We start from the raw sequence: 12,978 nt of genomic DNA, 5'->3' as shown, positions 1-12,978 counted from the left end.
AGTCGTGCATGTCACGAAGACAAACGAAATGAAGGTTTTGTCTTCCTGGCGACCATCTCATTTGCATTCAGGCACTAAAAGATACAGATACAGACCTGTCTGTGGAGGACTAATGGCTGATTTTTCTCGCACACTTCTCTTGGTTTGTCCCAATCGATTGCAGTTTTTCTCCATGTTTTACAATTGGCACCTAGCTTGAACCAAATTTTCTCTTCGGGGAGCAAATAAAAGTTTAGAGGACCAAATGATGCACCTTGTCGTTTAAAACCATAATCTTGTGTCCCTAAAAAAATGTTAGTGTTTTTCTTTTATTATTATTCATCTTAACAATAAACTACGCATCGCTGGACGTTCATTCTCGGCCCAAAAGTAGCTTTAGCGGTGTAGACCATATGCCCGAAGATTCAGGATTTGCTGTCATGTGGTTCAAGAGTTATAAGTGATTTTCGAAAGTTTACACTGGGAAGATGGCGGCCGAAGGGGCCAACAAATTTATGAGGATGAATGGCAACAGCTACAGGGAACGGCCCCTACGTTTCAACGTTTCAAAAAGCCGGTCGTTTTTTTTTTTTTTTTTTTTTTTTTAATAAGGCAACAGTTATTTCTGAAACTTAGGTATTTTGTCTGGACCGCTAGTACTACAGTTGGCGGAAACTGAGCGATTGACGATGCACAGAATATTTTCGCAGTAAAAAGGACCAGTAAATTTTTATCAGGGATATGCTGCATTTAAGCTATTCCACCCAAGCTGTAATCATCGTATATACCAATCAAAGTCACAACAATGTCATAAGCGAGCTTTTTTTGTAAATATTATGCACATTTGACCTCGAAAATCCCGCAAAACCTTCGCTCTTGTGAAATGCAGTTCCAGGGTCACCGCACAGATGGCGCCAGCGAGCAAGTGTGTTCTCTCGTCCTGATATATTTTACGAGGTTTCAACAGATCTCGTCTATCCCGGCCGTACTCCGTTGCAAGAGTGTGAACGGGCCTTCAGCTTCCCACGCTGCGGGAGAAGTGACGCCACGTAACCTGCGTGATCTCTACACCGGTTCAGTTACCCCACTAAATTTGACGGGGAAAAACTATGTCCCATTTACTTGACGTAATAGGATCCATGCACCAATTCAGTTTACCTGTTAAATAGAGAAGTATATTCATTAACCTATACGTAGTGCTTTAACCCACAAAGCGACCGTTTGATGTTTCCTAAACAGGGTTAAATAATCGCTCCTTAAATACTGCATTTTATTCATTATAAAGCTTCAGAGATAAAGGTCGTTGCCAATTTTTATATCGTCCAAATATTGATAACGATAACAAATATAATTGTTTCACTCTAAAAGTGATCTCTGCACTCTTCAACTCCGTGCATAGTGGAACGCCTAACACATCTGCTCTCGTCAAAGCTACGCTCCACAGGAAATGGTCCTCTACTTGTCAATACTTTCCAACCTTACATCCAGCGCTCATATAAATTTGAAAACTACCACCTCCTAAATACTGAAGCCGATTGTTTCTTCTGATTTCAAAACTAAAGGATACTGACATTGCGTTAAGTTTAACTTAGTACCCGGCTGCTAACACGACGTAGACAGTTATGTAGCTATATGTAACTTTGTACCTGACTTCTAATACGACTCAAAGTGCAATGCTTTTGCAAGATTATCGGCTGATTTTTATTCATGTTAACTGAAACAAGCAGTCGTAGAAAACCGTGGTTAAGACAAACGTTGAGTCTCTTGGCCTTCGATTGAAAAGTGCTTGAAGGCAATTGATTGCATTTTCAAGAAACTATCGTTTGGCAATAGCCCAATTTTCTTCTCCCGCTTTCACGATTTCTCAACTAACAAAAACAATAACAATTGTGTTTTTTCTCCTCTTTTGTATTTATCCTGAACGTTTCAACTTGAAGAAAAAGAAAACCGTACACTAGGTGAGTACAAATTTGGTTTCAATAGCATTTCGGTTTTGCTTAATTTCACTATTGAACGTTTCATGGTTGATTTGTCAACCATGAAACGTTTATTAAACGGTTTATAATTTTTTCACCATCCTACGTTTTAGATTCAGTGATAACTGATACATCCCACTGCGCACAAGAAAAATATATAAAGTGTTCACTCAGAACCAATATAATTCCATTCCATATTCACTGGGACCTGGTACAGAAACGCAGATTACCTTTAAACTCGCCTAAAAATAGAGCAATATCACACGATTAAAAAAGTTTAGTTAATCAGCCATAAGCTATATTAGCCTGTGTTGTTTGAGTATAATATTACATCTCAGCGGACTTATACGTTGCTGTATCTCAAGTTATTTCTTGAGCAAAATAACATATCTACACCTATGATGGCAATACTATTTGCAAATAATTCCCATGAGTTTTGAAGTGACGTTCGAATATTTTTTTTTCTATTTATAGAATTACTTTGTACCTAAATGTTTTCCTATTAGTTTAACTAAATATGCAAAATGAACCCACCTGACATAATAACATTTCCTAACCGTGCTTGCGACCGTTGGTTTTCTACCGCGGGACGCTAGGTTTTCGGCATCCAGTGAAACTAATAAGTGAGGTTGCGTGGCGCAGATCCACGTGCACGAAAGATATGTGATAGCGACGGAGCTTGTGTATAACAAGCTCACGGCAAAAGGATCATTGTGCTTTTGCTCTTCCTCTCATTTGTGCCTTGGGTCACAGCTTTACGCTTTCTGATTTCTGGCAGAAAGATAAAGTCGTACGTTTTTTAACATTCTGAGTAATTAGCAAAATGTGAGGGCGGCTAACAACCTGGTGGAGATTATTAAATATAACACAACGCCGAGACTGCAGGAATCAAACACGACACACACACACGCACAAAGTCTCTGACACAACTGAAATTGATTTCACTTTAAAAGTGTTTAAATAGGAAATGTCACAAAGAGAGCCTCAGAAAATCACAAAAGAAGGAAAAAAATCACCTAACTGTCTCTTACACCGGGTTAATAAATGTTAGAATAAACATAACGCATCTTTACGAAAACAGATTTCTGCTCAAGGAACCTTCGCTTAAACCTGGAAGAGTCTTCACTCCTCCACCACACATAACAGTAGGCTATCGCCCCCGCACATCAGCCTCCCAAATCAACGTCACTGTATATTTTCACCGACCGCCATAATCTTGCGTCCAGTCTAAAAAAAAGAAAAAAAGAACATTTGCAATAGTCTTTTTTGGTAAAGGAGAACTGAAATGAAACTTTAAGTAAAAAGTTCGTGAAATTAACAGGCTTGACTGATTACATTATTCTCCAGGAATTTACCGTGCTTGGAAAAATGAGCGACCATAGCGGAGCGATGAGCGGCATCCCGGCTATATGTAAAAACCCATTTCGCTGTCGAAGGGTTGGAGGCAGGAACATGATCGCCAGTCAAGCTCTTTAAAGATTGAATTTGCAGCGAGGCAAATGGCGATACCCGTCCCGGTCTGTTAGTATATGTTCATTGTTTGTCTACTCCAGTGATGGAACCACACATGTGCTCGTCAGCCATGTTTATTGACCGACGCCAAACCGTGCTGCCGCCACTGGCCACCTAGCGGGGGCCAACAGAAACAGCTACAATGCCATATTGTAACATCCCCTTTCTTTCGGGAGTGTCGAATTATCAGATTCTTAAGGTACATAGTCCTTCAGATAGTTTGGTACTCGGCGTTCACGAACTGGTCGGGTACTTGGGCTGCTTGGATCCCTTGATGTTGCCTCCACCGTAATGCTCTGCGGCTCGGCGACACAGCTGTCTCCCGCTGGGCCTTCATCCTGATGGTGGCTTTCGGTCTCGTCGTTGTCCACTTCGGCTTCTTCGTAGCCGTTCCACGTTGGGGGTGGTACCTTCCGCAGGAAGACTATTTCGCCGAAGCACATTTCCATTCGTTTCAACATCATACGATCTGTTCCTTTGCCCTACGCACGATTACTCCCTTGTCCCATGTGCGTTTTTCCTGTAGGTTGGATGCGCACATTGTCTCCTTGGTGTAGTGGCGGTAGATCTTTCGCCTTTGCGTTGTAATGGTTCACCATTTTGTTCCTCAATAGTTGTTTTTCACGCTTGCAGTTGATGATCCGTGGACGTAGCAGCATGGTCGTGGTAGGGAGGGTGCTTCGGGTTCTCTTTCCCATCAGTAGCTGCGCAGGGCTGCCATTTAAGGGCTGTTTATACTCCGACGTTGAGCGCATTGAACGCAGCGTAGCGCAGAGGGCGCGCCTTTCATTGGCCGGCAACCAGTAACTTGATATCTGCGACCAATCAGTACCTGTGCGCGCTGCGCTACGCCGCGCCCGTCGACGTTACGTTGGAGTATAAACGAACCTTTAGTCCTTGTCTCGGTGTGTTCCGATACTCCAGTAGTGCTGGGTAAGGGTCACTTCCATCCATCATTGCTCGCCGTAGTATCTTCTTTGCTGTTTTTACAGCAGCTTCAGCCATGCCGTTGGACTGCGCATGTCCTGGGCTTGATGTCACGTGTTCGAAGTCCCATTCCCTTGTAAACTTCGCAAACTCTTCACTCAAAAATTGCGGACCATTGTCGCTGACAAGAACTGATGGACTGCCATATCTTACAAAGTGCGCTTTCATTTTCCTGATAACCGCGGCTGATGTAGTCGATCGCAGTTGGTCTACTTCAAAAAATCCACTGTAGTAGTCTACGATTACAAGGAATGTTTTTTCTTTGCATTCCATGAGGTCTGCACCCACTCGCTCCCATGGTTGGCTTGTCATAGGGTGGGGCTTCAGAGTTTCCTTCTGTTGTCTGTCGGAGTGAGCTTGGCATATCTCACATGCCGTGATGTAGTCTTTCAATTCCGAGTTCATCTGTGGCCAGAATACACACTCTCGTGCTCTTCGGAGTGTGCCTTCCACGCCCATGTGCGATGCATGAAGTTTCTTCTTGATCTCGTCGCGCAATGTAGCGGGCACGACAAGTCGCTGTCCTTTGTAGATGATATTACTTTCAACTGTTAGTTCGTCCCGAAAAGTTAAGTATGGCTTCTCCTCCGGTCGGACGTCGCGCTTCGTGTCAGGCCATCCTCTTAGGATTGTTGTTTTCACTCTCTGTAGAACTGAGTCTTTGAGTGTTGCCTCCTTGATCTTCTGTATTGTCTCTGCTGACATTGGGAGGTAGTTCACAACGTTGACATCAGCAAACGGTTCTGGCGTTCCAGTCTCTTGTAGATATGCCCTTGACATAGTGTCCGCCAGGGCGAGCTCTTTCCCTGGTCGGTACTCTATCGTGATGTCATACCTTTGAGTCTGGAGGAGCATTCCTTGCAGTCGTCTGGGGACCTGATCTAGTTGCTTGCCAGAGATTGACTGTAGAGGCTTGTGGTCCGTGATGACTCTCGTGTGGCGACCAAAGGTGTACTGATGAAATTTGCCCAGTGCAAAAGACCACTGCCGGCATCTCCTTCTCGATGTGTGCGTATCTGCACTCTGTTGGAGTCAGAGCTCTGCTTGCAAACAACACAGGTTGTCCATCTTGAAGGAGAGCGGCTCCCAATCCCTTTTCGCTTGCGTCGCACTGCACTGTCAGTTCCTTATCGGGATTGTAGTAGGCGAGGATCGGAGCTGTCATGACCAGCTGTTTTGCTTCCTGGAATGCTGGTTTCTGCTCCTTGCCCCATGCCCATGGCTCGTCCTTGTTGGTTAGTCTTCTTATGGGTTCCAAGATCTGCGATATCTTTGGTAAGAACCTTGCTAAGTAGTTCATCATACCGCACAGTCTCATGACTCCTGAGACATCTGTCGGTGATGGCATATTCTTGATGGCTTTCACTTTTTCTGAATCCAGCCTCAGCCCATCCTTTGTCAGTTGGTGTCCCAGGAAGACCATCTTGTCTCTTTTGAACTCAGTCTTTGTCTCGTTAAGCCTGATGCCAAGCGTCTGGCATCGCCGCAGCAGGTTCTTAAGATTGCGATCATGATCACGCTCTGCCTCTTCCGTGCTGGCTCCTACACCACATACCAGGATGTCATCTGCAACACAGTGGACACTCTTCAGGCCGTCCAGCGCTGCTTGTAGACGCTTTTGGAAGATCTCACTGCTCACCGCAAGTCCAAACGGAAGTCTTAGCCATCTGTAGCGACCTGCTGGGGTTTGGAATGTTGTTAGCATGCTTGACTCTTTGTCTAACACACACTGCCAATATCCATCTCGGAGATCCAGCTTTGTGAAGACCTTTGCTTTCGCTAGCTCTGGCAAGATGTCGTCTAAGACGGCGAGTGGATGCCCTTCTCTTCCTAATGCTTTGTTGAGTGCTTGCGGGTCTATGCAGATTTGCAAGTTACCTGCCTTCTTTGTTGCGATCACCATGCGGCTCACCCATGTCGTCGGCTCTTCCACTTTTGTTATGACACCTCTTTCTTCCATCTGTTGCAGCATCGTTGCAAGTTGAGGTTTCACACTGACCGGCACTCTGCAGCCTGTCACTGCTTTGGGTTGTGCTTCTGGGTCAGTGACCAGATCGACTTTTCCTGGTAGTGTTCCTAGGGCTGATCCAAACACGTCTGGGTACCTCTTGACAATATCATTTCTGGTGGCTACACTTGCCGTTCCCTTTTCTACCTTTGCCACCAAGCGATAATCAATGGCAATGAAGCCCATCTTTTCTGCTGTTTCTCTCCCAACGAGAGGTGTGAGCTCTTCGTCCACGACAATGAATTCCACCTTGTGTTTCTTGCCATGTTTCGTGGTAACATCCAACTTGCACTTTCCTGCTGGAGTCACTGTGCTGTCATTCCACATTCTCAGAGTTGTTCTTGTAGGCACCATCTGTTCAGGTCTCACATCCTTGCTTGTGATGACGTTTACAGCAGCACCGCTGTCGACTTGAAATTTCAACTCATTGCCGTTGATGCTCAGTGTTGTGAATATAAATTTCTTTGTGTCACTCCTGCTTATGGCCAGGATCTCTTCGTCTGAGCTCTCGGTGGCTTCCACATTTGCCACATTCTTGGCTCTGCACTGTGCTGCAAAGTGATTCTTTCTCTTGCACTTGTTGCACGTTTTCTTCCACGCCTGGCACGCTTGCTTCGTTCTCTCATGGTTCCCGCCACAGCATCCACAGTTGTGCTGCTGCGGTGACTGTTTTGGCGGTTTTTTGGCGTTGACTCTGTGACGCGTTTCCTTCACGCCATGCACGCTGTCGGTCGGGGTAGCTCCGTTCTTGAATGCCTTCAGTTGAGACTTTGTCGTCTCTTGTGCTAGGCAGATTTGCACCACCTTTTCAAGCGTCGGGTTATCAGTCTTCAAGATGTCGGCGCGCGGTTTTTCATCGTTAGTACCAACGACAACTTGGTCTCTGATCATTTTCTCCCGCTCCGCCCCAAAGTTGCAGTCTCTTGCTTTCAATTTGAGATCCGTAAGAAAACTGTCGAACGTCTCTTGTTGTTGAGTACGGCAGCGGAACACATACCTGGAGTAGACTTCGTTTTGCTTCGGCGCAAAATGGCTGCCCAGTTTCGTGAGCACGTTTTCGTAGTCGAGCTCTGGATGTGGTCGTGCCGTTGTTGGAGTTCCAAAGTCGATTGTGTTGTAGGCATCGAGTAGCGCAGGACCGCCGACGGTTAGAAGTATAACCACTTTCTGTTCGTCCGGCTTGCTTGCCGTTTCTGTAGCCTTCAGATAGAAGTTGATCGCCTGCATGAACGCCCGCCACTGCTCGGCGGCGTTGCCGGATGCGGAGAACTTCGGCGGTAGTACCAGTCTCTCCATCACTTCTTTATCGGGGCACAGATGATCAGCGACTCACTCGTTTTCCTTTTCTCAATGTTTACGATCGACGATGATGACCACTTCTGACACCATGTTCATTCTTTGTCTACTCCAGTGATGGAATCACACATGTGCTCGTCAGCCATGTTTATTGACCGACGCCAAACCGCGCTGCCGCCACTGGCCACCTAGCGGGGGCCAACAGAAAACAGCTGCAATGCCATATTGTAACAGTATGAAGCCTCATTTGATGTAAAAACTGCTGGCAATAATTGTTTGTAGATGGCGGAGTGTGTTGGTTAAATGTCCCTCTTTCCTTATCGTAAATTAATAATTGTTTTCTTACAAACATTAGACAACGCACAATTTAGATCAACCTTGATTGTACTTAAGGTTGATCTACCTTACCTTACCCGACCTTACACTGGAACGCGCGATTGCTATTTTTGAGGCTGCGGTGTCGTACGTTCAATATTAGAACGCCAATAAAAGCCCGGAATCTACCCCTTCTATTACGAAATAGGTTGGTTCCAGTATCTCTAATCGCGATGAACAACAACGCTCAAAGCGTCTCATAAAGGATTTCCTCTAATCCGGTCGGCGTTCCGCTGCAGTACCTCATATGTCCAGTACTTCCCTTATGATTTTTGTTCTGGGATATTTCTGACAAATACAGTAACATCAATTATTTTTTTGCCATTCACGACCATATATTGCAAGAATACAATCGCGGCGTCGATTGTTATTTCTAAAATAATTGTTAGGGTGTTTCCTAAAGCTAAATTTTCTCATATTTGGCTATAATATATATTTGTGTCAACTGCAGGTACTGACTATTTGATAGAGAACTGACTAGCTAAAACAACATATCTATTTTATTCATTCGTTTACTTTAAAACGGTGAGTATAGCGCACAGAAATGTAACACTAAAGTAGAACAGTGCTGGTATATATGCCACACAATTAACAATACATACTTCAGTTAAAAGTTAACTTTGTTTTACCTTCTCTTGTGTTGTCTTTCGTGTGCGCTGAACTCGCTGTTTTAGACATGATCAAACAACTGGCACAAGCTTCAGTCTTAACAAGATTCATTCATTCATTCATTCATTCATTCATTCATTTATTCATTGAATAATTTAAGTACTCATGAGCTGCTAATGTCTTAACGATGGGCAATAAATATATTAACAATTAGTCAAGAACAACATAAATCCTTCAAATTTTTATAACTTGTCACATGACCCGCATACAACCCGTATATAACACAGTCGGTGCAGCGGCTATTGACGTTTCTGGCTCAAATTTTGCAATATTTAAGTTTTTTTTTCTATCAAATACCTAGTCTACCTGTTGTGTATCCTTGCTTGGGCATTGGGTGATACTATAAAGGTTAATTAGTTACAAAACTACAGCTTAATGAATACGAAGTATTGTTTTGATATCCTTGAAAATGCTGTTAGGCCTTCAAATGGCGAAGTTGAAAATATCATCTGGAACGCAATAAAGGTAACACCATCTTACCACATTGCGCGATGGGCCTTTAATTCTGTAGTAGGTGATAGGTTAAGACTTCAGGGAAAGCTTTTCCCACCCCTTTCCTCTTTAACAGAGCTAACGCTGGAGAGGTGGTTGCCTCTTCTCCAGCGTTCGCTCTGCTAAAATGAAGAGAGGTGGAGGTGCTTCCCCGGATCTTTTAACCTGTCGCCGACTGTAAAAGCCCAACGACATGTGCGCGTGTTTTACGCGCATTATCGGCGCTTCATTGTCTCTCCGTGTCAGCACGCGTCTGTAGAGAAAAAGGGCGGCTAATTTCATGGGAACGCGCTCCGGCCCCCGTAACTCAAACGCTGCGCAGTGTCGCCAGTTGGACCAGGCCTAAAACATCGGGCAACCACCTGGTTACAGTGTACTGGTACTGCACAGAATTCATTTAAAGATAATGAACTTTTTTTTCCGTTCTACGTCAGAGATAATCAACTGTCAATCCCGAAACAGTCGCGTATACGTCGTTGCATCTGCTGCAAAGAGGGGCATCTCGAAAATCAAGAGACGTCAAGACCTACGCACTAACGCTATCAGTAACTACGTGTGCAACTAGATAATTAAGATGAAGGGAAATTCAGCAATTAGTGCGATATGTAATAAATAAAAATCAGAATAATCTCCCCACTTTTGTATAGGTGTGAAGGTAGGTTTCTTCTATACGTTCAAAACTTCATATCTGCGTGCTTGAAAACTTTGAAAATTTGAGGAAAGACAGAAAACAGTTATCGACCGAGAAGAGCGGCACAACAATAAACAGGAAAACACATTTTGTTGCCCGCGTACTTTTACTGTTTTACTTGTTTTAACCGCTCGTAAATCGGGCTCATTTCAGAGGCCCGTATATTCCGCAGATTATCAGTATTATAGTGCCATCGGGAGAATGGCGCACCTTGAACATGCCCTACATTCTTGTCAGGTGTTATCGTTGCTTAGATTCCTCGCTTGTCTTTACATGCGTGAAGTGGGAAATAGAACTGTGCCCGGAAATACTGCGAAGTTAAACACCGCTCACTGATCAGATATATACTGTAGCAATTGCACTTTTGTAATATTAATAAAGTTAACCTCTAATATTTGCTACGACCTAAGTGACAATTGTGGTTCCTAATGTTCTCCGACGAAAAGACAAAGTCCAAGCGCGTTTTCCAATGGGATTGCGCAGGAATATCGGAAAAGTAGACTGGTTGCTGTCTGCTTCAATTTGAAATCGTGAGTCTTGTAGACACCAGTGCCAGCTGAACCTCTAGCGCGTACATTAAAATAGTTCCATGTTCTTTGCTTGGCAAGCCACTTCCGGCGTCGACGCCGAGATCTGGTCATAGAGATAATTTAATAATCTTGAGCGAAATGCCCCATGCATTCCGGCTGCTTCGGAACGACGAGGCATAGGCAACCTGCAATGCTGTTTGGTTTGGCGCCATCTAGCGACTGAAACAAGAAATATTGGGTACCCCTGGGAGTGTCGGCTGCATTGTTTAAACGTGAGCTATTACTCTGGTGGCGCCGCTTAGCCTAGTGTCTCAAGTAAGAAATACTGGGTATCCCAGGAAGCCGTGATCAAGTAACGTGCCAGTAGAGCGGAAGCTACGGCCCTGGCGGGCCAATCGGAACGTGACTGCGTATCACCCGAGTGCGCCTCAACTCCGATGAAGTATGAGGCTTTTCGCTGCGTCATGCTCCAATATGTGTGCGTTGGGCTCGTATACGTCGCGCATTTCGAAGCCTTCGGCACGCAATGGGGGGCTTATCGTTCACCCTTTGCCAGGTTACAAAGAGACAGAGTATAACCGTGCCCTCTCACCCTGCTGGCGCCGCCTGGCCGTTGCCGGCTGGCTATAGACGCAGATATCGGTGGTCCCGATGGAAGCATACTGCTGGCGACGCTTTGATATACACAAAGAAGTAGAAAACATCCTTGCAAGGTCTGCGTATTCTGTATTTTCTAGCTTTACTTTGCAGAAAAACACCACCGTCACGCGTTGTATACAAAAAAATGAAGTTGACGCGCTCTCGAACAATTTCAACTGGTCGCGCCAAAACGAACACGTCAAACCTATTGTCTGTTTTTTCTTTTTTTTTTTGGGGGGGGGGGGGGGAGGCGGGGGGTTTGGGGGGGGGGGGGGGGGAAGAGACCACCGATGTTAGCGATCATGGTTTGCTGCGTCCCATACCGCGTTCCCCTCTCGTTTTTACCACCTGGTTTCGTCCGAGACAGATATCGGCGCTTCGCGCAGCTCGCATTGTTGCGGGTGACTTCGAGCGACACACCCCGACACAGGTGGACGCCGACGCGGTTGAGACGCATGAAAGACACTTCATGTGGCTGACACAGAAACGCGAGAAAATACCAACATGTGTCTGTGTCTCAATTTGGCTTTTTCGTGTAGGTATGCAGTCCCTACGCCGTTGTGTTAGCTGTTCATGCGTAGATTTTTTCACAACGAAACATTTTAGCACACCATTATTTTAATATAAAAGCTTTCTAGGGTGTCCTCATTTATTTACTTCCATCCTTATCGCCATCATTACTACCAATTATGTAATCCGAAAACTAAAAGCCTGGAAAGTTGTCCAGAGCATACTGATATTAAGCAGTCATTATGAATTAATCATGCTATATACAGATTTCAGAACACGCGTCTAAAAAGCATATTCGTTTTTTTTGTTTTTTTTTTTTTTGTATTCTTTACTCGATTTCAAATGTTTCAGTTCCTCCAAATATAATATGTAGTGATAATGAGGAGGATAAATTATGTGCGGAAGCATTTTTAGTGTCTCTTATGTAGAACGCGCTTTCTGTCGTTCGTCCTAGGTTCCGATTTGCCAGGTTATATCGGTACTTCGGAGGACAGGAAAGAATACATGATGAAACTCTTCAAAGCGTGTGGTGGACAGAAACAAGAATACAGTGTAAACGAGGTAAGTATTGTAAACTGATCATATTATACTACCAAAAACGCCAAAATAAGCTCTTTTCTTGCTTTTTTTAAATTTTTTTTCAATTTTTCAGAAAGATATATTTTTCCATAACTGCACATACATATGTAAGAAAAGAAGCACGCCCTTAACTCCTGTAGTTCGTCGAATTCCAAAGGGCATGATTTGCAACAGAGACGAAGGGGTGAGTAGAAAAATGCAGTACATAGTGACTTTATAGGAGAAAAAAGAAAGTAGTTCATTTCCCTCGAAAAAGCAACTTGAAATGTGACCAAACCACAACTATTGTTCTTAAGGCTTTGAGTCTCGCGTATCCTTCGTAGGTATTTTACTATATCATCCTATATTTAATGATAGAGTTAGAACGGCAGGGTAAAGTTTGAGTTGTCCCACCTCCAGCGCGAGCTTCCTATCATCAATAACGCTTTGGCGTCTCGTGAGCCTCGAGCGTCTATGCGCAGCCGAAGCACGGTGGAAGGCGATGAGCGCGTGCTGGAGGCAAGCCGTTCGAAGGAGATGCCCGGCCGTTCACATCCTGGCAGTGACTTAGCTCAGTGTGCATGCTCCACGGCCCGATTTCTATTTCCTAATTTTTCGAAGGATAGAATAGTATATATTTAGATGGGTAGGAGACAGCTCTTAGCCTAATTGTTGATACCTTCTAACGTGGCACAGGCGCCACCTGGTGCCTGGCTCCATTGCTATGCATATCTTTTGCCTCGTCAAGATTTGTAG

At 44.5% G+C, this 12,978-nt stretch overlaps 1 protein-coding gene across 1 annotated transcript in view; it reads left to right on the top strand.

The window, feature by feature from the left end:
- Window positions 1-12,978, top strand: part of LOC115308730 — a 65,250-nt gene that overhangs the window by 4,980 nt on the left and 47,292 nt on the right. Inside the window, exons 3-5 of the mRNA XM_040206730.1 lie at window positions 1,917-1,937; window positions 12,119-12,225; window positions 12,317-12,427. Coding sequence (XP_040062664.1) covers window positions 1,917-1,937; window positions 12,119-12,225; window positions 12,317-12,427 — 239 coding nt within the window. The remainder of the gene's footprint in view (window positions 1-1,916; window positions 1,938-12,118; window positions 12,226-12,316; window positions 12,428-12,978) is intronic.

Source organism: Ixodes scapularis, unplaced genomic scaffold (assembly GCF_016920785.2).
Source record: "Ixodes scapularis isolate PalLabHiFi unplaced genomic scaffold, ASM1692078v2 PGA_scaffold4__175_contigs__length_147842914, whole genome shotgun sequence".
Taxonomy (NCBI): Eukaryota; Metazoa; Arthropoda; class Arachnida; order Ixodida; family Ixodidae; genus Ixodes; species Ixodes scapularis.
This window is presented reverse-complemented; position numbering and strand designations above follow the sequence as displayed.